The sequence below is a fragment of the Rhodamnia argentea genome, chromosome 6 (genome assembly GCF_020921035.1).
Source record: "Rhodamnia argentea isolate NSW1041297 chromosome 6, ASM2092103v1, whole genome shotgun sequence".
In the NCBI taxonomy this organism is placed as follows: domain Eukaryota; kingdom Viridiplantae; phylum Streptophyta; class Magnoliopsida; order Myrtales; family Myrtaceae; genus Rhodamnia; species Rhodamnia argentea.
This window is the reverse complement of record NC_063155.1, coordinates 5344676-5370766: the sequence shown is the minus strand read 5'-3', so window position 1 is coordinate 5370766 and position 26091 is coordinate 5344676. Positions and strand designations below refer to the sequence as shown.

Below are 26091 nucleotides of genomic sequence, written 5' to 3'. Positions count from 1 at the left end.
GGACTGCTAGCAAAGATCGGTGGTAGGCGGCGAAAGACAAAGGAAGGGCAATAGAGAGAGTGTAACAAGGACTTGAGAAAAAACAAAGGGCTTTAGTAGGCTATTTCTCATTTCTGTATCTAGAACAGAGAAGCTACAATTTTGAACTTCTCATCGCTCTTTCAAATCTATTTCCGGAACAAAAAATTGTTCCAGAAACGGAAAAATAAAATTGTATTAACAAACGGATTTCTATTCCAGGTTTGTAATAGAAACAAAGAAATAGAATTGATATCATGCTTGCTCTAATATCATATGTAATTATCAACTCATTTCACGAGAACTAAACCCCTCCCTTCAACAGAAAGAGAATATTCAAAGTGACCACATAATATGATAACCATTTGAGAGCGGATCTTACCTATTATAACATTACGAGATCTCGCATATCCGGCCGTGTCGCTTTCCTGAAAGAACCTAAGCATTAAAAAGTGAAGTCCCATCCACTTTACCTCTTAAGCAATGTCAATCCCTCCTTGCTGGTTCTGTACTTCCTTGGAACCTTTCTCCTCATGGTCCGGTCACCCTCCATCGCACCAGCCTCCAAAGTGGCATGGTGGCCGCCCACGCCAAAATAATTGATGCAAGAGAAGGAGTGGCCTCCCTGTTTCACCAAATCGAGATCCAAACACATACTCCTTTTAGATATAAAGCCCCTCTTGGAGATCCGTGACCGTTTGGCAGAATATGGTCCATTTCTATTCTAATTTCTTCTTCTTCTTCTTCTCAAGACAACACACACACACACACACACTCAATTTTGTAGAAGTTTTTGAGAAATTCTCAAATGTTCAAGTCCCACTATGCTGTCGATGGCCTTCAATGGGACCAAAGTGACCCCACAATAAATTTCCTTCTGTTTACTGTAGAAACCTGACATTGCATTTTGAAATTTTTTTCCCCCTCTTTTAGTTTTGGGAAAAGTAATTGGGCTAAAAAAATAATTGTGCATCGAACGGGTTTCGTGGTAAGGAACTATGAATTCATTTGGGATTGGAAGGGTTTAACGGGCTAACTCTAATTCAAATGGGTAATGCCAACAAGAGAAGTATTAGTGTAGCTAGTATTGTTGAATGTCTCTCCATTTCAGGGGTAGACCGGAATAACAATTTTTTGTTTCATTTCGATAGAAACTTGATGTTTCATTGAAAAGGATTTATCCTTTATTTTGTTTTATTGTTTTGTGAAATGTAGGGTCAAATCATGCGATTCCGTTTCCTCGATGTGTTTCTTCAGGAAAGAAAACGAGAGAAAAAAAAAGTGTGCTTTCCCCTAAACATGGGAATTGGCCATTCCTTAGCAAAATGTTAAGAGGCTTATTGCACACAATATCCTTCGCTTACTGCCTTGGCAAGAAAGAAACTTAATGTTGGAATGTGGTTCATACTTCCCATCAACAGGAAAACACCGGGGGTCCCGCTCTCTAGTGAGCGAACGGGGGTCACGGGGCAGCTCGCCCGAGTTGCTACATGATTTTTATAATTTGAGTTCATATTTTTTTCATTGATAGTTTGGATTTAGGCTCATGAGCAGCTACTGCTATACAATATCTATTTGTCGTGTAAATGAGAGATGTATGAGATGTGCGAGGCGCTAATTATAATGAAATCTACTCCTGGACAAAGTCCTAATTTAAGGGTGAATCATGATAAATATTGTATCGATTTTTCTTTTTTGCTTTACATTTCACTTCGTTGTGGTTGTGCGCCGAATCCTAATACTTAACTCATACGAGGCTTCTTTCATCGACTCTCTACTCTTTGCTCGTTGTTTGGGAGCTCCATTGATCACCCCTATCACTCGACAACCCAACCCTTTCATTCATTATAGTAATGTGATTCTATGTCTCCGATGATTCAATGTATCCATTATTTTTTCCTCGAGCATTACATATTTTCGGGACGTTTTTGTTGAAAAAAATTTGGAGGAAATGCAGTAACAATGTAGTCGGACTTTGAGGCATATAATCACTCTCTTTTAGGATCAATTTCCCCCACGAAGTTGCTATACATTTCTAGCAAATTCCCTTCAAAATACAACAAAGTCACAGTGAGAATACTAGATAGCAATTCCAATAAATCTTTTAAAATTCTTTGTGAAACAATGGAAAGATGGCTATCTTTCTTTTGAAGGAAAACGAAAATAAAAGAAATTGTAGAAAATGAACAGAATTGTGCATTATATAATATGAATAGGACACACCTCTTGGTGTCCAAACTACCCATGTGGCCACACAGATTCATGTCCAAAAAATTGAAGTTCGAACATGGCCGGTCGTGTATGAAAATCGCCATTCCGACACAACCGTTCATGTCCGAATAGTCATAATTAAAAAAATAATGAAATAAAATTATAGAATGATTAATTTCGGAATTCAAAAAAAAATTGTTGACTAAGGCTTATTTTCGTCCGCTACATGAAATGCTAAGTGCGCCTAATAATTGCGCACCGATGAGGTCTAGCCCACCACCCATTTCTTCATTTGAAATACTATAATAGCCTTCTCATATTTAAAATGTCTTGCACTCTTTCATCCCTCCTACATAGAACAAGGAAAATACCTTGTTTGTTTGTTCTATAGACAAACACCAACAGTTTTAAACATTTCGATACCATTTTTTTTTTCATTCCAAGAGTTTTCTTACGCGGTAAAAGGAATCACTCCATATCTTTGTCATGAACAATCACAAAAGCTATAAGGCCTATTTAAAGGCGTCAAAATGAGTTATGGGCCCAATTTTCACCTCACATTTTTAAGATGGGATTATATATGGGTTATTTAATATTTAGGTTTTGTTTGTTTCACAATTTTTTTTTTTCCAAAAATGATTGCTGATATTGCTCGAAAATTAGTCAATGCAAAAAAATTTTCGTTATCGATAATAATTTATTTTTAAATATTTTCATGGACGATAAAAGTAATTTTCATTCATTCATTTTTGATGCGATATATCGATCATTTTCAGGAAAATATTATTTAAAGTATTAATTGTTTTTGTGAAACTAACGAATTATTAAATGACCGAGCGAAAGTTGGTCGGAAGATACTATAGCTCAATGAGATTTGGTTTTTAATGGGTTTTCACAAGACCCATTACAGACCCACTTGAGAAGAACCAAGTCAACAAAATAGTTTCAGACCCAGCTCGAGCACGCTCGAAATAGAAGAAGAAGGCGGGTCCGTATCCTTCTCTGTGTGAATGTCCTGCTCGCGAGACGCTTTCGCATCGTCCTCACTGAGCTCGGACTGTTAAAAGGGCGTCCTAGATTCTTCCTTTTCGTGCCTTCGCTCGTGTCTTGTCTAGTCATAGGCTTTTGTTTACCAATGGTCCGGGTTTCGTTTCGACTCTCTAGTCGACAGCTCGATATTTGCGTGTACTAGACGGAGGATAATTTACCCGTGCTTCTCTAGTGGCGTGCTTTTCTTGCGCCTGGTTAGCGTGATTCGGTGTTTGTGACGGCGATCGACCGATATTTCCAGTTCTTCTTGAGCATACATCGGCTCTCTAAGCTTTGCGCACCAAGTGTTTGTTCTAATGTTTGATAGAGAGAGCGCCCCTGATGGGGTCTGTGTGAAGCTGCGAAGATGGTTAAAAGTCGTTCACCGAACTCGAGTCGTCCCTGTGAAAGCCAGTCTGGCTTTCTTTATTCGATTTTATTGGAGTTCGCTTTATGGATTGTTGAGTCCAGAATACATTGCACACATTGCACAGGAAAGACACACAAGGATATGATTGATGTAGAGAGGACTAGAGAAATTCAAATAAAGCATATAAAGACCTCATTAGCAAATGAGTGGAAATGGCCGGTTTGGATGACATCTTCGCTTTACTCAACTTTGGCTCAGGTCGAGCTCAATCCATACGTTTAAATGTATCGTTCTAAGCTCTGCATGAGTTATGGCAATACATTAAGCGTGGCCACTGGTTTGGCCTGGCTTGGTTCGGCCCCGAGCATTTGAAAATATATTTTAAGTTGCGAGCAAGTCTGAGCAACACAACAAACATGGTTTGGTTTGGAAGCTTCAAGGCTGGTCCAAATATTAAAATTAATTTGCCACCAAGCCGGTTTATCGTGCATTTGTGAGTGAAACAATGAAGCCGTTAAGAGAATGTTGACACTTAAATTTTGGCGTCCCATTTAGAAATTTATTATGTAGAAAATTAGTGACTGACCCCTGCCCCTAAAAAATAATAATTAATTTGCATATAGCTTGCAGGAGCATTCATCATAAATTTGCATTTAAATTTGGACCGACGGGGGATAGTTTTGAGCTTAATTTTATTAATTGGACTAAGACTATAAGATGGCCAAGTCCATGTGGGGAATGGTGTGGCCGGAATTTATTAGTGGGAGGGGGTAATATTGAGCCTTAATTCAGCCCAGTAGGATCTAATTACAGAATAGCCTATAGTTAATTCAGCCCATTATTAACAAGGCCTAAATTAAGCCCATGAGCATGACTTAAAGACGAATTTCATTAGTGGGTAATTACACAAACAAACATATGATTGTAGATGTTCAACAGAAATTAGGATGCCATGACTACGAGTCTTTGATGACTTGAAGATGTGTAACAAAAAAGTCTTGGTCTTCCCGAGTTTGTGGTTCATATCCATGAACAACTATATGATTGCGAAAACTACAAATGTCTTAAGGATGATCTCTAAACATTACGAGACAAGGACTTGCGAACGAAAAGTATTTCATTTTGATTTCTCTAACCGCTGATGTGCATCCTCGAAAGGTCTTGGTCAGCCTTTAATGTTTTTTGGTAAGTGAAACTCTTGGTCTTCCTAGACTTTTATGGTTTTCTCTCTCCGTTAGCTCATTATCACTTTGCTCCACCATTACCCTTGGTTGTTCTCTACAGTGACTGATTCACTCATGGCCATTGAGAGGTTTTTTTTTTTTTTTGGGTTTCTTCTTAGGTTCCTTCTTATGCTAATTTGCCAATCTTAAGCAAGACATTCAACGCCTGGAATATCTACAAGTAATGGAAAAAGAAGCATTCACATAGGGATGGAAGAGGAGGGATGTGAAAAGTGAAGCAATGAAGCCAATTTGCGTCCTGGAAAGTCTTGGTCTTCCTGATGATCACGACAAGCAATTTGAGTTAGACCGAAGAGCCTATATTTTCATGCACATCGTGTCCTTGAGTTAGATAAATCAACCGTTCTCTTTTTTCTCCGGATCAAGACTTTTGGCTGTCGTTTGAAAGAGAGGACCTTTTTCTTGGGGCCATCCAAAACAAAGGATCAGAGCTGATATTTCTTCACAGGACCAACTTAGAGGGCATGCATATCTTTGTCAAAAATTTATAACTTACGAGTGTTTGGTTACCTTTTTAGTTCGTTTTAGTTATAGGCTTTTTACATAACCAATTAAGGTTGTTAAAGTAGTTGTTGAAGATCGCGAGTCGCTTGAAAGGACCGTCCTTTGAACACACTAAGTTAGCCCAAACCAACTTGCTTAATGGATTAGTTGGTGATTTGTGACTCATTTACTATTTCCAGAGTAAAATTAAGCAACCTGCTTGACGGATTAGTCTAGACTCTTTTTCTTGTTTAGCTCAAATCACATGTTTATGTTCCCTCTATCAAATAAACAAAGTTAGCTGTCTTTGATGACTTGTAGATGTATGACGGGAAGTAAAATGCCATTGTTGAGCATATCCTCAAGGTTTCAAAACATTTATTTAAGTCCGTGCAAGTTGCACAAAGATGCTTATTTGACAGTCCTGTTAATTGTGTGGTCAGCTCCATTCATCGCTCGACAAGAAAAAGGGTTAGGCATGGCCAACTAACAACCGATAAGAGAACCTATACTCCAGGCATCACCCTTATGAACAGGAAAATTGTGCAAAGGACCACAATTCTCCTATCAAGCGTTCCCGATCATCACTACTACCTCAACACTGTTCAGCAGATCATTACTGCCCATTTTGCTGCGAATTTTCAGAACATAACTGCCATGTAAATGTCTACATTGATTGCATATTCAGTTATTCACCAATTATGGATAAAAGAAAGACATTGAACGACAATCTGCGGTCACTCTAAAGTTGGTTATATGATGAAAAATCACCTTTTGACCTCTGTTTTAGATCAAGACTTTTGGCTTGTGTTTCAAACAGAGGACCTTTTCTTGTGGCCATCCAAAACAGAGGATAAGAGGTGATTTTTATTCAATGATCACTTTGAGCGGTTATTGTGCTAAAGGTTCACATATGTTTAAGATAATAGTTTGTTGAAACAATTTGTTTATATTATGGAAATATAGGAAGTTCACCGATTCCTCCTTCAATGTGGACGAACAGACAAAATCAGATTTTTCCTTGTTGAACGGACAAAGTTACTGATGACTTTGTAGTTGTACAACGAAAAGTCTTGGTCTTCCTGGGTTTGTGGCTTATATACATGAACAAATATATAATGGTGGAAACTACAAATATCTGAGAGATAGGATAGTCTCTAACCACTGAGAGCATCCTCGAAAGTCTTGGTTTGATCTTTTTGGCAGGTGGAAGTCTTGGTCTTCCTGGACTTTATAGTTTTCTCTCTCTCCATTAGCTCATTATCATTTAGCTTCACCACAGCCCCACTCTCGTCCCCCTGCTCAACAGTGTTCTCCTCTTGCTCGTCCAGAATCCAGCGCTTGTGCTTGTTGGATTGCTGTTGTTGATCTAATCCCGTTCACCGGTTTGGTCCGGGAAGTCTACTTTGAACTGGTAAGAGTCATCTATCTACTTGCTCTCGTTTTCTGCGTGGAGAGCACATGCCCTCTGAAAGATTCCGCTCGTTGATCGCATATCTCATATGCGATGAATGTAGGCTTTTTTTTTTTTTTTTGGTCTTAATGAATGTAGGCTTTAAGTAGCAGTTTCAGTGCTGCAAATTTGGAGCAAGATGGGTGGCAATAATTTGCTGAAGGGTGCAGAGGTAGTAGTTGATGATCGGGAATCGCTTGATAGGAGATCGTTGTTTTTTTGTTCTCGATTTTCCTGTTCATCAGTGCGAGGCGTAAAGTATAATTTTCAGTAGATTATTTATTGTTAGTTGGCGATTTTGGCGGGTTCACTATTTCCAGAGTGATATAAAGCAACTTGCATAATGGATTAGTTGGTGTGCCTGACCCTTTTCTTGTTTAGCCAGAAGTAGAGTGCTTTGCTTTCCTCATTGAACAGAGAAAGATAATATGTAAACATTACGAGACAAGCACTTGTATATGAAAAGTACTTCATTTTGATTTCTCTAACAATGATGTGCATCCTGGACTTCAGTATTCTCCTTCCATTAGCTCACTATCACTTTGCTTTGCCATAACCCTCGTTCTCTAGAGTGACTGATTCATCCATTTTTTTTTTCTCCATGGCTCATTATCACTTTGCTTGAGCATAACCTGTGCTGTTCTCTACAGTTTACGGATTCACCGATGGCCGTTGGGGAGATCCTTTTGGGTGCCTTGCTTCAGGTCCTGTTCGAGAAGTTGGCTTCTCTGGGATTGGGATATGCGCAAAGGAAAGGAGCATCTCCCTCCTCTGGAATCAGCATCGACCTGCTCAATAAGTGGAAGAAGATGCTAGTTATAATCAATGCAGTGCTGGATGATGCAGAGGACAAGCAACTGAGCGGTAAAGGTCTAGTGAAGCTATGGCTGGACGATGTTAGGGACTTGGCATATGACGTGGAAGACTTGCTCGATGAGTTGGCAATCCAAGCCGCTGAGGTTAAGTCGGCGGCAAAATCCAGCACAAGCAGAGGGTGGGTGAATTGGAAGTTCTCTTGCTTCGGCCGAAATAAATCCCCTAGATCGAATCCGAACCCATGCTCACTCGTGCCCGAAACCAAGGTCCAAGAGATCAATGGCAGGTTGGAAGAGATCGTCACCAGGAAGGCTCAGCTAAGCTTGACAGGGACTGCTGTGAACAACTCTGACAACATCGACAAAAGGCTCCCCAGCAGTTCGCTGCCGGAGCCTCGGTTTTTCGGCAGGGAGAAGGAAGAAGCAGAAATACTTGAACTATTGACTGGTGAAGCCAAAAATGCTGATTCCAGGTTGAGCATAGTCCCCATAGTTGGGATGGGCGGTGTTGGAAAGACAGCCTTAGCTCGGCGACTCTATAATGATCCCAATGTAAGCAGCTGCTTCGAGAGGAGAGCATGGGCTTGTGTCTCGGATGTTTTTGATGTTCTCAGCATAACAAAGACTATTTTGCAGTCGTTTTCCGAGTTGTCTTGTGAGGACAAAGATCTTAACCGGCTTCAAATTAAGTTGAAGGACAGTCAGTCGAGGAAGAAATTTCTTGTGGTTTTAGATGATGTCTGGAATGAGAAGTACGGAGAATGGACTGCCCTCTTAAAGCCATTTGAAGTGGGTGCTAAGGGAAGCAAGATCATCCTTACAACTCGCAACCGTTCGGTAGTTGCCTTAACAGGAGCTTCGCCATATCCTTTGGAGGCGCTGTCCCTTGATAATTGTACAAGCTTACTAGCCTTTCATGCTTTGGGAGTAACAAATTTTGAGAGGCAACCGGATCTTGAAACAATAGGAAAGAAAATAGCTGAAAAATGTAAAGGTTCACCTTTGGTTGCAAAGGTGTTGGGCGGTCTCCTACGTGATAAACGAAATCCCGATCAATGGGAAGCTATCTTAAATAACAAGATGTGGGATCTTCCGATGGGAGAGAATGATGAGGTTCTTCCAGTTTTGAAATTGAGTTATGTCCACCTTCCTACTTATTTGAAGAGATGTTTTGCTTATTGTGCGGTATTTCCCAAGGATTACGAAATTGAGAGAGATGAGCTAGTACTCTTATGGATAGCAGAGGGATTTTTAGATGGACATAAAGCAAAAGAGAATAAGTTGAAATTGGGACGGGATTACTTCGATGAGCTAAAATCTCGTTCATTTATTCAACAATCAAGTGTTGACGCATCTAAGTTTTCAATGCATGATCTTTTGAATGACCTGGCAAAGTCAATTGCGGGAGAGACTTGCTTCAGCTCCGGGGAGTCTCGGTTAGCGGGTAATGAATGTGATGCATCATCTCTCGAAAAAACTCGTTATGCATCATTCATCTCGTCATGGCCTGTTACTTCACAATGCTTGAGGGCATATCACGGAATGAAGGTGCTAAGAAGTTTAATTCTAGTGCCCAGTGGATCTAGAGAGGGGGGCTTGGGCCGATTCATTATTTCCAACAAGATGCTACATGACTTGTTAAAAGAATTGAAGTACTTGAGGGCACTCTCGGTATGTCATTACGACATCGTGGAAGTACCGAAATGTGTTAGTGATTTAAAACATCTTCAATATCTCAATTTCTCTTACACCGATATCGAAATGCTACCCGAGTCAATTGTCAACTTGTGCAAATTACAAGCTTTGATCTTAAGAGGTTGTCAAAACCTTTCAAAGTTGCCTCAAAGTATCACAAAGTTGGTTGGCTTACGGTTTCTCGACGTTAGAGATACACGGAGTCTAAAAGAGATGCCGTTGGGTATTAGCAATTTGAAGAATCTTACTATCTTGTCCAAGTTTGTGGTAGGAACAAAGAAAGGGTTGCAGTTAAAGGAGTTAAAGAACTTGCCCCATCTTCAAGGAGAATTAAGCATATCAAAATTGCAAAAGGTGGAAAAAGTTAAAGATGCAGCGGATGCCGATTTGTTTAGAAAGCTAAGTCTTGCCAACTTGTCCTTGCATTGGGAAGAAGATTTGGGAAATCTCCAGAATCATAAGCGCGATGCTCATGTGCTTGACTCTCTGCGACCTCACACTAATCTGGAAATTCTCACCATCTCGCGCTATTGTGGCACAAGATTCCCCTCGTGGTTAGATGGTTCATCCTATTCTAAGATAACGTCTTTGTGCTTGAGGGACTTTCCTAATGTTACATCGCTGCCCCCACTTGGACGATTACCTTCACTTAAGGAATTATCTCTTAGAGGTTTGCATGCAGTAAGAATGATAGGCTCAGAATTTTATGGAGGTAAAGCGCCTTTCTCATCCTTAATAACTTTGAAGTTCGAAGAGATGTTGTCATGGAAGGAATGGTCTCCTTATGTCGGGGGCCCAGAAGAAGAAGTCCCATTCTCCTGTCTTCAGTATCTTGTTGTCCGGAGCTGTCCTTCATTGGTCGGGATATTGCCTTGCCAACTTGACTGTCTCATAAAGCTTGAAATTCATTCATGCCCGCATTTGAATGACTCAACCAGTGTAGTTCGTCTTCCATCTCTCCGCGAGTTATATCTTGAGGATTGTACCAAGGAGATCTTAAAGAGCTTGATCAACCTAACTTCTTTGACCGTTCTCAGAATTAAAAATCTTACCGAGTTTGTTTGCTTCGATCCTGGGTTTATGAGGTGCTTGGTCAAGCTAAAGGAGCTTCGCATAGGAGGGTGTGGCGAGCTAACGTGCTTGTGGCAAGATGGAAATGAAATGCAAAATCTCACTTGCCTTGAAAGAGTTATCATCAAAAGGTGTCCTCAGTTCGCATCATTTGTGGTGGGAGAAGGAGAGATAGGGCTGCCGTGCAACCTCGAAAGGATGGAATTGAGGGATTGTACGAGTTTAGAAAAGCTTCCAAGCAAGGTGCACGCAATCAGAGATTTGCTGATTCAGAATTGTCCAAAAATAGTGGGACTAACCAGTCCTCCGGATGGGCCCAACAGTAATAACCTGATGCCTCAGCTTGAATCTCTCGAGGTAAGTCATTGTGATTCTCTAACATCGTTTTCCTTTGCCAAGGGTACACTCGCTGCTCTGAAGAGACTTTATATTAGGGAGTGCAAGAGAGTGGAGTCCTTGGAAGAGGTCACCGTAGCGGCAAAATCGCTGGAATCTTTGACTATTGAATGGTGTAAGAATCTGGGAAGCCTACCACGGTGCCTTCACACGCTCTCCCATCTCACCCGTTTGGCAGTGTACAACTTGGAGATAGAGGACTTTCCTCCCCTTCCCCTCACCCTCTCGACTCTCACTCTTGATAATTGTACGAAGATAAAGTCTATTGCCAGATGTAACATTGCCAGCTGTAAGAATCTTTCTCGTTTGGAAATAGGCGGGTGTCTAGCATTGGAGATAGAGGAGGACTTCCCTCCCCTTCCCATCACCCTCTCATCTTTCTATCTCGGTTATTGTCCGAAGATAAAGTGTCTACCAAATCAGTGGCATCATCTTACCTCCCTCCAGAAGCTACACATTATCCATTGCCCAAATATTGAATGCTTTCCCAAAGGAGGTTTCCCTCCCAATTTGAGGAGCCTTGTAATTAGAAGGTGCGAGAATGTGAAGCAGGGAGAGAGAGAATGGGGCTTACCCCTTCTCACCTCCCTCGAGGGACTGGTAATCGACTTTGGAAGGAGCATGAGTGGAGGGGAGGGAGACAATGTGTTCTTTCCTTCTTCGAAGGAGGAGGAGGATGTGTGGAGTCTTCTCTTCCCTTCCTCTCTAACCCAACTTCACATCTACAATATGAGGAAGGTGGAAAGACTATCAAGTGCTCTTCGCAACCAGCTCTCCTCTCTCACACATTTATGGATTGAAGATTGCCCCAAGTTGAGGTACTTGCCAGAGGATGGCCTCCCTCCCTCCCTCCAATATCTGTACATACACAAATGCTCGAATCTGAAAGAAGGATGCTCAAAACTCACTGGCCACTATTGGCCCCTCATCCAACACATCCCTGAGATATACATTGATGGCGATCGGATCCGATGATATTGAAATCCATCACGCCCATAGTCTCCGTGATAAAGATTAGTCTCCGTGGACTGCTGTTTTCTTCCTCGGGTAATGCTTCCAACTTCTTTCCTTCTTTCGCCTTTCATTCTTTGATGTACAGTCATTTTTCTTCTTGGATGCATCAATTTCGTTTCTCTTCCTTCTTCACTTCGATGCCTAATACGAATTTATTTTACATTTTTTTCCCCACGGACAAGTGTCGCGTAGAATTCCCAGAAGCCACCGACTGAAGGTCGGAGACTGACATTCAATTATTCATCACATATCTTTGACTCTGCTTCATGCACAAACATATTGTGAATGAAAATGCACTGTACTTGGCATGAGAATCTCCAAGAATCATAGCGTTCCGCAATCATATTCCTCTGCATTTTCAGTGTTTGTTGAAAGTTCTCTTCCCATCATCTTTTTCTTGTGCCCTTAGCTCATTCACTGGGGTTGTTTTGCAGATACCTTTTGTATTGGCAGAATCACTTGGAAGGATCACTTTTACGAATGCTGTGAAGGTAGGGCTAATTCTGTCTCCATGTTATGTGTCATATTTTGCAATTCAAAAAAACAAAAGAAGAAGAAGAAGAAGAAGCGTTTGATTTTTATTTGGTACAATGATATGTTCTACATTTTTCTTTTTCCTTTTAGTTTTTATAAGAATGGAGAAGCTTCTTTTCGTTGATGATGATCCTTCATAGTATTAACCAGTTGATCTGAAATAAATCTCTGGGGGCAGCTCATGGCTCCAAGCTTCCAATACAACTCTAATTCAAGACAACATTGATATTCCATAAATCACCCTACATTTGGGTCGTGATCTCTGCTGGGTTAGGAACTATTACTAACAGCTTGCTAGGAATTTTTAGCCTATATAGTTATGCTTCATGCTCGCACATCCACCATTTGAGTCTCCAACAATTATTCCAATGGTTGAGATTGTAATGATATGCTACCGGTACGGTGGCGCCTTTCCATGGGAATTTCAAGGATCATGAGAAGATACTGTTGAATTAATGTCTCGAGTTTGAGCCTTATCATGGAATCTAATTCGTTAGAAGATTTTGATTTGTTCAAAATCTGGTATGCATCTATCCGAATCAAATTAGTTTCTTTTCTTGGGCGGGGGTTCTTCGTGATTTTTCACGAGTGCTTTGTTGCACACGTGACTCCAAGTTTTGATCTTGGAAAGTTTTGCACTACAAGACAAAATAAGTGGTCACGCATATGTTCATTTTTAGGGGTAAAAAGGTCGAGACTCCGGGGGTCTATAGGTGAGATCTCCAGATCGCGACTCGAAGGATAAAAAGAGGCGCAGAGGAGTTCTCTTTTGGCCACAGGACGTGCGTTTGGACACGGTGATTTGTGCGGAGAGTTTTACGTCCAGTTGAGTTGCTTTATTAGTAAATATTTTGGGTTTGGGTGTAATCTAGGTATGGGAAATACTAAAGCGTGTGAGCGGTTGTAACACTAATTCTCCAATTATAGTGGATTATTCTTGCCGGCTCTTCTCGTGGATGTAGGTACCGATATTCGGACCGAACCACGTAAATCTCTGGTGTCCTTATTATTTCTTGTTTATTTCTCTGGCGATTTTGCATTGCCTTATTTGCAAGATCCGTTATGAAACACAAAACGTGGCTTAGCTAATCTCTGATTAGCTATGCGAAGATATTTTCCCATTTTAGTTGTTTGGCACTGTTTAGGAGAATTAATTAATATAATATTTTCATGATCAACAAAAAATAAATCGTATTTGCAACTCTAGGATAGAATTGCTTTCAGTAACTATGTTTTAGGCCCTGCCTAGCCCCCCAAAAAAAAAAAAAATACTATAATGAAGTGAATTGGTTAGATAACATCCTTTTAACATATTCAGGTCAATATTCAAATTCATTGTGCAGTCAAAATTAGAAAATTTTTTTTGGTAGTCAAAATTAGAGTTGATCTTTCTTGTATTCAAATGCCCACTCCATCCCTTCCCAACATTTTTAGCAATCCTACATATTATTTATCTTGTGCAGCAAGGGAGGGAGGTGGTTACTCTCTGGATGTTGCTTTTGAGGATTCTCTGTTTGCTATAAGATATTCTTGTTCCGAGAAGTTCTTGACTTAGCATCAGTCGTGATCCATCCTTTGAAGTAAGTGGGCATCACGTCAATAGATATGTGAGCTTACTGGTAAAGGAATTAGGGGTAAGGACATTAGTATCATTAGTGCGATGATCGATTGCCGTGTTCTGCAGAAAGACATAACAAAAATCAGATAGATGAGAGTTAATGATAAGACAGAAAAAAAAAAAAATTAAGCGTGCGCCATCACTATGTAATAGTTGGGCTATAAAATTGGAGGAAGAAAAAAGAAAGAAAGTCGAATTAATTCCATTTCTTAGCGCTCGGTAAGGAATGAGAACCTTTATTCATCTAACTGAAGGAATTCTCTTGATTAAGCTGCGAATTCGAATTAGATAGCGTTTTAGGTTTTTGGGTTCATTCTAAGTCGTTAAACGGGGAAATCGTCTCGTAATGAAACTTTAGAAAATAAGAACATCATAAATGTCATAATTACGATACACAATTGAGTGCTACAAAACCGCCTTTTGTCGCTATTGCCACAAACAATTGGCTGTGAAATCGACTTTGTTATCACCACGAAAGCAAATTTCGTGGCCACAGGTTTCATTTTCAGCCAAGCAAATATCTTTTCGTTGTTAATTATGGTACTAAGAAATCTCCCCGAAAATTTGCCAATGACTTGTGGCCATAAATGCTTCATATTGACACGGAAGTACTTTTCATTAAGAAAAATCATACCTTTAGCCACAAAAAAAAAGTTGTTCCTTACCAAAAAAAAAAAAAAAGTTGTTTCATGATGCAAGGTCTCACCTATCGCCACTAACACGGGGCCACAATAAAACTTTTCATGTCAAAAAACACTTAACCTTTTGTCACGAAGAAGTTTTTCGTGGCAATAGGCAATATTCTTAGGCGACGCAACTAATTTTCGTGATTAAATATGAGACATATTGATACGAAAATTTGGCCAAAGTCCCATCATTCACCATGAAAATGTTATCCATTGCTAAAAGTAAAATCTATTTTACCCCAAAACATAAAACATATCGAATGATTCGTCACTGCGATTCATCATCCGATCATCTTTTATTTTTGTTTTGGATGTTTTCGCAACTTGTCTCTATTTTCGTGAAATTGATCTTGATCACTTTATTCTTGACTCTGTTTCGATGTGGATATTTGACAGAAATTGCTAGTTAATAAATTTTGTTTTGATTCTGGTCAGTTTGGAACATCTTGATTTTGCGTTTGAATTCTGAAATTTTTTGTTAACAGTTTGGTCCGCGTCTAGGATTGCCGAGACCGGTTTCGGAACTGTTTTTAAGCCCGAGAATGGGCCAGAAGTCTAGACGGTCGTGCAATGGGGACATGCTATAAGGAATAAGGTGCTAACTTAAAATATCTAAATCTCCCCAATTGCAACCTTAAGAATTAAATTCACGGTATGTACAATGTAATATCCCAACGTGTTACAAAAACGGTAATTCATGAGAACCCTAATTATCCTAATGTAGCAATTGTCATAATGAAAAGAAAATCTGAGATACTAATTTAATATGCGAAATGTGCAAATTTATTGATATGCTCAAAGATGCAAGAGCACAATTAGACATGCAAATATCAAACCGTTTTGTTATATGAAAAATATTCAAGATGCAATGTTCTTAATGGAGAATCCCCAACTAATCTGAACATGCCATTTATTAACCAAACCGCAATTACGAATTTAGGCTCCATTTTTTCGTGAAAAATGATTGATTTTAAAAATATTTATCAAAAAAATATCACTTGTATCGCAAATGAAAAAAAAAAAATATTTTCCTCATTCACAAATATATTTGGACATAAACTGTTGTTAATAACAAAAATATTTTTATTGACTGATTATTTCAAGCGATACAAACAATTATTTTTAGAAAAATATTTTTCAAATCATTTATTTTCCATGAAACAAACGCACCTTTAAAATGTAAATCTAGCATGTCAACAAGATAGTATAGTCCTCATCAATTTGCCTAATCAAGGACTTCCCAATGCATGCTTTCTAGGGGAAAATTTGCCGAACAGATTATCGATCGGGAGGCAAAAGACTACCGATCAGAAAGCAAGATGTTCAGATATTAGAGTTTTGATCGTTACGGCAGTGAAAATCGAAACTTCAGTGTCCCGATGCAACATTCACTCGTCCCCGTATCTGATTCGGACGTCAGTTATACATTTCCTATGTTGACGTGGACACTTATGGGGAAAATTGTTGCCCACGTTAGCGAAAACTAATGATTGTGAGGCCCGTTGTCTTCCACATCTCTCTCTCCCTCGACAGCCATGGCTGCTCTTTAAGCACCATCAACACCATTGCAGACTCAGTTTGCAGATTAAGACCCAAGTAAGAGAGCAGTGGCTTCATTGAAAAAGGAGAAGAAACGACAAAGAAGAAGGAAAAAGAGAAACGAAAGAAAAAAGAACAAAGAAGAGGTTAGTTTTGCTCATATGGCAAAAAATAAATTGACGTGGCGGTTCATGTCATTAATTTGACCTATCATGTAAATCATCCCAACAAAAAACCAAGCGACATAACATTCAATTTAGCGGGGGCATAGCATTGACCACAATTCAAAAAGTTGTGATCCTTGATTGAATATTCAGAAAATACAAATATTTGATTGTCAAACAGACAAAAATTTTAGGTTATTGTGGTCAAATTATCTTTATATCTTTTTGGGGCTTCGCTAGCAATTAATTTTTTAGATTATTGTAAGAATAATAGTATGTTGTAGATCACAAATTTTTGAATGAGTGGACCCCGCAATAATCATTAACTAATTATTTTTTTGTTAGACCCAAAACAGATCGTTACGGTCATCCAAATACTATTATATAATCAATTCTCTTTTTATTTTTTATTTCTTTTTGTGTGTTGCTTAGACTGCACTTGCGACATAGGTGAGGACGAATGGTGGGGTCTGGAAATTTCGGCAGCACGTGTCTATCCCGTTGACAGATCGATGCCAACCAAGGCCGTGAAGGGCAGGGTGAGTGGGGTAGATGATTTGCCGAGGGTGAGCGCGAAGGCGTCTTTGCCTTCATGGTTGTGGCCGGCAAGGTCCAGCTTTGCAAGGTGTGACCAGACTTGGGGTGGTAGGACTGGGGCGAGGCCTTGGGACAACCAGTTTGTGGTCGAAGTTGTGGCGTGATCTCACCGGTGCTGTTGGCCCCCGAACAGGTGTAAAGCCGTTGAAGTTGATAAATTTGTTTTGATGAGTCAAATCCATTAGGTTTATTCGAAATATCATGCCTCCTTTGATGTCAATCATGACGAGATATTATGTGACGAATCTACAATATGATAGTAACACGTGATATAACCGACCAATCAAAATTGAGATGCATATGAACACGATACCAATTATGATGAGATTTGTAGCAAATAAATAATTATGATTAGTTGCGCAACAAATCACGTCATTACTACCATGTGACATATTCTTTTTGTAAATTATTATGTCCTGATCTAGGCCCGAGTCATGTATATTTGGCAAATGAGTGAATTGTGTTACGCATAAATTACATATATGAAAGTGGATCAAATTAACCTGCTAACTCATATACACTCATTTTTAATGAATACATAACATGCGTTTCAAACCCGACCCCGACTTAAACCTAATCCGACTCCACCCACTCAAATAATCCACTTAGGGTGGCACTACAACCATTATTCCACATATATAGTTGTTCGATGCCTCTATCCCTTCACTGCCATCACTTTGTTGTCGTGAAAAGTTTAGAAAACTTTAACAAATAAATTGGGATTAAACTTTAAATTTGGAGTTTTTTTTAAGGAATTAAGCCTTTGTATCCGACCCAACTCGCATCTAATTGAAGCCAATCCACTCATATGTCCCATATCCTAGGGTGCATTAATCAAGTCGCCGCAACCATTACTCCACATCTATCGGTTGATACCACCTTTGTGCCTTCATTGCCGCCATTTGGGTGCCGTTAAAATTTCAGAAAACTTTAAAATGTACATTTGAAAATCTTGGCAGATCAATAAGCTATATCTAAAAATCCACATTAGTAAGTTACAATAAACCTGGAAAATAAAATAACGAAGAAGAAAGTTTATCAAGAAAAATCAAGAAAGTTAAGGAAACATATATGATAAATTCAAATTCATGACAACCTTCAAATGAGAGTTTGAGATCTTTGCTTGTCTTAGATTCTCAAAGTATCGTATGTGTCGCATTATTTGTTTTTAGTTTTTATTTTATTTTATAAATTAACTCTTTTACCCAGCAAAAGTGTATCAATGCACTCCAGCTGTAGTTTGGCGTAATAAAAAGTAAATAATCATGACTCATGATTAGACGTGTCAAAATAGATTCAATACCCATTTTTTAACTCATTTTTATGGCCAGGTCATAAATGAATTGGCTAAAATGTTAGAAACTTGTTTAAATTGAATTTTTTTTGAAATAACTCTTGTACCTGCCAAAAGTGTACCAATGCACTCGAGTTGTAGTTTGGCTAGAGGTAATCAATTTTAGGATGGGTAAATTGTGGACTTAAAATTCGGAACCTACCTGTTAGAATCGATTTCTAGTTTGTTGAACCTAGAATATATCTTATAGATGAAACTGACTTTGGAACTGAATTTGTCGGTTAGGTCAAGTTCCGGAGCTTATCCGGGAAACAGCCAATTTCCTTTTTTCTTTTTCGGTTTCATTACTCTTTAGAATATTTGCCTACAAAGTTAAAAGCCGATGACGACGAGTGTCCAACATTATCTCAATGCTTCAACACTACATCCTTAATAAAATGGTTCGAACTTCATCTGGTTCGAATCCTACTCGGAGGTTCACTAGAGATCAATGTTCTATCTACTAAACAGGTCTGAAAAATATGAGGCCCACCCATCGACTTCATGCCTCTCGCATACAAACATCCTTCTGGCAAATTCTTCTATATTCAAGCAACTACCCTTGTTTTACGCCATCGTGGCTTTCTTATTTAGCCATAGATTTTTACATCAATGTCGTCTAGGCATGATAAAGCCGACGTGAAATTCCCTAACCGTAGACGTGGCCGGTTCGGGAACCGGCGGTTCCGGTTCCACGAAAAGGCGGAATCGGCGGTTCCGGGCCGGTTCCCCAGCCGATTATGATTTTGTTTTTTAATTTTAATTTTTAAAATAATAAAAAATAAAATAAACATAATAAATTATAAATTATAAATTATAATCAAATTGTACATTATAATAAAATGTTGGGAAAAAAAGAGAGGAGGAATAGGCTTGAACTTAATAAATTATCATTAAGCGCATACATATCTTCTTGGAGATACAAGAATCAAAGCCCATGTAGTTCTTTTACCTTTGATAACCCCAACTTTCCTCATCGTCCAATCGTTGCTACCCGTTGTGGTACCCGTGGCGATGGTATTTCTACAATCCGCACTAAAAAATTCATGTTCTCGATCTAGCTCTTGGTGTCGAAATTTAGCTTCATCCAATCGTCGACACAAGCTTGAGCTTCCACAGACTCCGAGCTTAATCTTGAATGACGAAAGTCCAAAACTAATCCTCCAGCACTAAATGCTTGTTCAACTGCAACTATTGAAGTAGCGGTTGCTAATATCTAGCGAGCGATGAGGGCGAGAACCGAGTAATCGATTGAGTGACTTTTCCACCACTTTATGATTTGGAAATCTGTACTATGTTCCGCATCACGAAACTCAAATTGAGTGATTAAATATTTTTCTAATTCAGAAATATTACCCGTTGCCCCTTTTTATTTATTTATTTATTTTTTGCCTACTCTTGAGCATATTGTACCCTCTACTAAGTGAACTACCAGCTTCGCTACGTGAGGCGATGGATTGTAAAGATCCAAAATCACTTAAACCATATCTAGTACAAAATTTTCCATATAATACTACTATAAATTCTTTAACATCGTCTTGTATATTTGAAATATCTATTGAATCTTCCAAATGTAAACAATCATGATAATACACATTCAAATAATCTAGTAAACCGTCTAATTTAATACGTTGATAAAAAAACAATACCAACTAAATAGACAAGAGGAATTTGAAAATAATAATGCAACCATTTTTCTCGCATCACTAAAATAGTCCGATCTAATTCAGTATCTTTGTCATATTCACTAAAAACATTACCAATATTAACACACTCTATTAAAAATAAATGCGTAGTAGGATAATAAATACCAGATAAAGTATTAGTAGCATCATTAAAAATTTTCAAAAAATCTAAATTTTTTTCGCAAACGTCCTAATGTTGCGGAAGTAAAGTAATTTCGTGAATATTTTGTGAAATAAACATACATAATAAATAGTTGTAATCAAAAGTTTGACGAAGTAACTCGTAGGTAGAATTCCAACGAGTCGGAATGTCTTTTGGAAACCTTTTTGTCATTCTCCTATGTTGTTTATAAAATTTTCCCCATACTTTCATAAAATGGGCACGACTCCATAAACATTTAATTGCACCCTTTATTGGGGAGAGAGAAGTGTCAAGAGTTCGTAAACTATCTTGTACACATAAATTTAAAACATGGCAAGCACATTTAATGTGAAAAAATTGTCTGCCAAAAGAGGGTTTGCAAATATTTTCTAATTCGGGAATGGAAGCGGTATTTGTGGCGGCATTGTCAAAACCAATTGAAAATACTTTATTTATCAAATTATATTCTTCTAAAACTTGCCTAATTATTTAATAAATATTATGAGCCGAATGTTTTTTATCAAAAACTTGAAATGCAGTGAGTCTTTTTTGAATGGTCCAGTCGTCATCTATCCAATCATACGTGACACCTATATAAGAATGAATTTGCCAAGGATCACTCCAAATATCGCTACCTAAATGCACACGTCCATTGAATTCCGCAAAAAATTTTACTAAAGATTTTTTTTTATAAAGATGCAAAAGTTCGCGTTTAAGAGTACTTTTTGGAATATTTGGTGCTTGCGGAGCCAACGTAGTATTTATCAAATATTTCAAATTAAAGTTTTCACTAGTAGTAAATGGAGCATGATCAAGGGCAATATATTCAGCTAATGTTTGTTTATAAAGTGCATCAATATAACGGAATAAAGGATGAGCATTAGAATTGGCGTACTCAGAAATTTGTTGTTGCGTAGTGTCGATCCCCGCTTGCGTTGGATGTTTTTTCGTCGGATGCCGACGGAATGTTCCATAGCCGTCTCCTTTCGTAAATTTGTATGTTTGCGAACAATATTTACAATTTATATTATATTTACCTTCGCCTTCATCACGTACCTTGTCGAAGTGCAGCCACAAGTCGGATGTACTCTCTCGGCCCTTCCGTTCTTGCTCATTTGCCGTCCACGTTTCTTTGACAGCAGTAGAAGGATGAAGACTTTCTTGTGTTGGGATGTGCTCGACGTTCGGAATCAGAACAATATTGATATTATCGTCGTCGTTTTCCCAACATGCATACTTATGAGGATCATATCCAGGAATAGGATACTTGGAATCTCCTATAGTCATCTTGCCCTTTCCAGTATTTCTGCTTCCACTTGCCATTTTTTAGAGAATTGATCGGAAATCCGATTGAGAAAATTGAGGCGGGATTGAGAAAATTTGGGAGAATTAAGAGAATTTGAGAGAATTGTTGAGAGAATTTATGAGAAAACCGAAAGGGGGAGGATAGGTATTTATAGAGAAAAATTAAAAAAATCAATTTAAAAAAAAAAGGAGAGAATTAGAGGCGGCAACAAGATGCAATGCATGAGTAAAAGGAGAGAATTATGGTTATCTCGGTTTGGTTCCCCGGTTCGGTCTGATTCTCCAATTTGGCCCGGTTCCACACCCCGACCAGGAATAGAACCGGTGGTAGCCGGTTCCATCGAAATTGATCAGGTAGGGTTCCAAAGTCTACTTGGGACTTGTGCTCGCACCTAATCCTTGACCAAAGTTTCTCAATTGTGCTAAAGTGTTTGTGTAATCCCTCAATCCAATTCATTTGAACCAAGGCCCCAAAAAGGGTACTCGGTGACCATGTAGGTTGGATCTTCACTTGTGAAGGTCCCGAGCTCTTGCATTCCCAACAATACTAGCCCGCCATAATAAATCTATTGAAGGAAGTTCAATTCTAAGGATACACATGATAACCATTCTATTTCTGGAATCAATTTCTGGCTAGAAATAGATTTTTCCATTTCTAGTTTCTGGATAAGTTTTTGAACAAAAAAATGCATTTGATAACGACATAAAATTTCTGTTGTTGGAACAGAAGTTCGTTTGATAATGGTTGAAAATTTCAACTTCATTTTTATTTTTATTTTAAGTTTTTTTAAAAAAAGTTTTTATTATTAGAAAATATTATTTACTATTTAAAAAAATTATTATTTATTTTTTACTCTGGCGACGACAATGGTTGCGGTAGACGGCAATAGTGGCCAGTGGAGGTTAACGGTGGTTGATGGTGATTGCGGAGGGTGGCGGTGGACGATAGAGGCTGGCGGCGAGCGGCAATGGGCGGTAGCGGAGGTTAGCGGCGGGGTTGGTGATGGGTGGCGACTGCAGTCGATGCGGCGAGGGACGACGGCGGTGGTCGGCGGCGGCAGGCGAAGGGCAGTGGTTGGCCGCGGGGGGCGATGGGCAGCGGCAGCCGGCGAGGGACGACAAAGGTCGATGGTGGTTGGTGGCGGCCAACGGTGATGGCGAAGACGGCGGCCGGCGATGGTTGCTGCAGTGGTTGCTGCGGCAATCAGAGGTTGGCAGCGAGGGTTGGTGACAGCCGACAGTGGACGAGTATGGCAAGCGGAGGTCGGTGCTGGGCGGCGAAAGACAAAGGAAGGGCGATAGAGAGAGTGTGGCGAGGACTTGAGAAAAAACGAAGGGCTTTAGTAGCTTATTTCTCATTTACGTATCTGGAACAGAGAAATTACAATTTTTAACTTCTCATCTCTCTTTCAAATCTATTTCCGAAACAAAATTTTGTTCCAGAAATTAAAAAATAAATTTGCATTACCAAACGATTTCTGTTCCAGGGTTGGAATAGAAATAAAGAAATAAAATGGTTATCATGCGTGCTCTAATACCATATGTAATTATCAGCTCATTTTGCGAGAACTAAACCCCTTCCCCCCAAAAGAAAAAGAATATTCAAAGTGACCACATAATATGATAACCATTTGAGAGCGGATCTTACCTATGATAGCATTACGAGATCTCGCATATCCGGCCGTGTCGCTTTCCTGAAAGAACCTAAGCATTAAAAAGTGAAGTCCCATCCACTTTACCTCTTAAGCAATGTCAATCCCTCCTTGCTGGTTCTGTACTTCCTTGGAACCTTTCTCCTCATAGTCCGGTCACCCTCCATCGCACCAGCCTCCAAAGTGGTATGGTGGCCGCCCCCGCCAAAATAATTGATGCGAGAGAAGGAGTGGCCTCCCTGTTTCACCAAATCGAGATCCAAACACATACTACTTTTAGATATAAAGCCCCTCTTGGAGATCCGTGACCGTTTGGCAGAATATGGTCCATTTCTATCCTAATTTCTTCTTCTTCTTCTTCTTCTTCTTCTCAAGACAACACACACACACAACCCCACAATTTCCTTCTGTTTACTGTAGAAACCTGACATTGTATTTTGAAATTTTTTTCCCTCTTCTAGCTTTGGGAAAAGTGATTGGGCTAAAAAAAAATATTGTGCATCGAACGGGTTTCGTGGTAAGGAACTATGAATTCATTTGGGATTGGCAGAGTTTAACGGGGTAACTTTGATTCAAATGGGTCATGCAACAAGAGAAGTATTAGTGTAGTGAGTATTGTTGAATGTCTCTCCATTTCAGGGGTATACCGGAATAATAATTTTTTGTTTCATTCCGATAGAAACTTGATGTTTCGTTGAAAAGGATTTCTCCTTTATTTTGTTCTATTGTTATGTGAAAAGTAGGGTCAAATCATGCAATTCCGTTTCCTCGATTTGTTTCTTCTGGAAAGAAAACGAGAGAAAAAAAAAAAAAAGTGAGCTTTCCCCTAAACATGGGAATTGGCCATTCCTTAGCAAAATGTTAAGAGGCTTATTGCACACAATATCCTTCGCTTACTGCCTTGGCAAGAAAGAAGCTTAATGTTGAGATGTGGTTCATACTTCCCATCATCGGGAAAGCACCCGGGGTCTCGCTCTCTGGTCGGCGGATGGGGGTCACGGGACAGCTCGCTTGAGCTGCTAGAGGATTTTTATAATTTGAGTCTATATTTTTTTCATTGGTAGTTTGGGTTTAGGCTCATGAGCAACTACTGCTATATAATATCTATTTGTTGTGTAAATGAGAGATGTGCGGTGTGCTAATTATAATAGAATCCACTTCTGGACAAAGTCCTAATTTAAGGGTGAATCGGGATAGACATTGTGTCGATTTTTCTTTTTTGCTTTACGTTTCACTTCGTTGTGGTTGTACACCGAATCCTAATACTTAACTCATACAAGCCTTCTTTCATCGTCTCTCTACTCTTTGCTCGTTGTTTGGGAGCTCCATTGATCACCCCTATCACTCGATACCCAACCCTTTCATTCATTACAGTAATGTGATTCTATGTCTCCGATGATTCGGTGTATCCATTATTTTTTCCTCGACCGTTACATATTTTCGGGACGTTTTTGTTGAAAAAAAATCGGAGAAAATGGAATAACAATGTAGTCGGACTTTGAGGCGATTAATCACTCTCTTTTAGGATCAATTTGCCCCACGAAGTTGCTATACATTTCTAGCAAATTCCCTTCAAGATACAACAAAGTTACGGTGAGAATACTAGATAGCAATTCCAGTAAATCTTTTAAAATTCTTTGTGAAACAATGGAAAGATGGTTGTCTTTCTTTTGAAGGAAAACGAAAATAAAAGGAATTGCGGAAAATGAACAGAATTGTGCACTATATAATATGAATAGAACACGCCTCTTGGTGTCCGAACCGCCCATATGGCCAAACATATTCACGTCCAAAAAATTGAAGTTCGAACATGGCCGTTCGTGTGTGAAAATCGCCATTCGAACACAACCGTTCATGTTCGAATATTCATAATTAAAAAATAATAATGAAATAAAATTATAGAATAATTAATTTCAGAATTCAAAAAAAATTGTTGACTAAGGCTTATTTTCGTCCGTTACACGAAATGCTAAGTGCATCTAATAATTGCGCACTGGTGAGGTCTGTTGACACCTAAATTTTGATTTTTAGAAAATCATTCATAAAAATGAGAGTTATTCATAATTCTCACAAAAAATAAATTTTTGTGCATTGCATATTTTTCGTCATGTCGGGTAGGTCCAGAGATGAGTCAATTAAGCATGATTCCAATGGACGACCGAGTTAAAATTGACCCGAAAGTCATTAGGGAGGGTGCGGAATTTTTTACTATGATTTTGGACTCAAAACAGCCCGTTTGAGATCTTAAAATTGCAAAAAAGGCCTTAATTAATTACCCATTTTATTAGTTAAGGTCTAGGTGAGTCCGGAATCACAAAACGAGCCCATAAAACATTGAAAAATAGCCCATTTCTCCCTTCTCATTCATTTGGCCGAAAATTGTAAGAGTCTAAGTCCAATAGGACTCTTCAAGATCAGAATTTTCGATCTAACGATCGATATCTAATTGGAGCTTTTGATCTAACGGTTTAAACCCTACAACTCAAAGCCCTAGTTTTCTCTATAAATACATCTTTATGCCTAGGGTTAAAGGGGGATTTTTGGATTCAGAAAATTGAGATTCATGTGAAATTGAGGGAGACCAAGGAAAAGGCACACACGGCTGAGAAAAGGCAAGCGCAAGAAGAGGAGAACGAGGTGCGATCGAAGCTGCTGTCCATAGGCGTTTTTGCATCGAATTGGTCCGAGTTTTGTCTCGCGAACTAAGGTAATCTTCGTATACTTTCAGCCTTGATTCAAGCATGTTTTTTTTCTTGTTTTTGCTGCTGTTTCACACTAAAAACCATCATTGTTTCATGCTGTTTAATGCTAAATTCGCCATGGTTTGATGTTTGATTTTTACTGCCATTAACGATACAAAATTGCTGCTGTTTTTGCCTCTGTTCAATGTTGTTGTTCGCTTTATTCGCATGCTGTTTCGCTGCAATTTTCTTGCTGAAATCATTGTTGTTTTCACGTTGAAATCACCGTTGTTTTAGCACTTTTTTGGCTACTGTTTTAGGGAGGAATTCCTGCTGTTTAGGATGTTTTTGCATGC

At 39.0% G+C, this 26091-nt stretch overlaps 2 protein-coding genes and 1 long non-coding RNA gene across 19 annotated transcripts in view; all 3 read left to right on the top strand.

The window, feature by feature from the left end:
• The first annotated feature begins 7473 nt into the window (after nucleotides 1-7473).
• Nucleotides 7474-10003, top strand: LOC115741417 (putative disease resistance RPP13-like protein 1). The gene is made up of 2 exons (XM_030675300.2): nucleotides 7474-9880; nucleotides 9987-10003. The coding sequence occupies exons 1-2, from the start codon at nucleotides 7474-7476 to the stop codon at nucleotides 10001-10003; spliced, it is 2424 nt and encodes an 807-aa protein (XP_030531160.2).
• Nucleotides 10000-26091, top strand: part of LOC115743640 (ATP-binding cassette sub-family F member 3-like) — a 134961-nt gene continuing 118869 nt past the window's right edge. For 10 of the 17 annotated variants that reach the window (XR_007198854.1, XR_007198856.1, XR_007198855.1 and 7 more), the window contains exons 1-2: nucleotides 10000-11818; nucleotides 12175-12185. The gene's annotated coding sequence lies outside the window, so the exon portion shown is untranslated. The remainder of the gene's footprint in view (nucleotides 11819-12174; nucleotides 12186-26091) is intronic. The other 7 variants (XR_004015719.2, XR_007198860.1, XR_007198859.1 and 4 more) reach the window with 2 other exon arrangements.
• LOC125315614 lies at nucleotides 12731-20651 on the top strand. The gene is made up of 3 exons (XR_007198869.1): nucleotides 12731-13158; nucleotides 17698-17702; nucleotides 20641-20651. It is a non-coding gene; the product is annotated as an uncharacterized LOC125315614 (long non-coding RNA).

Excerpts from the sequence above, each read along its gene's own strand:
- LOC115741417 (XM_030675300.2), top strand. The coding sequence starts at position 7,474 with ATGGCCGTTGGGGAGATCCTTTTGGGTGCCTTGCTTCAGGTCCTGTTC.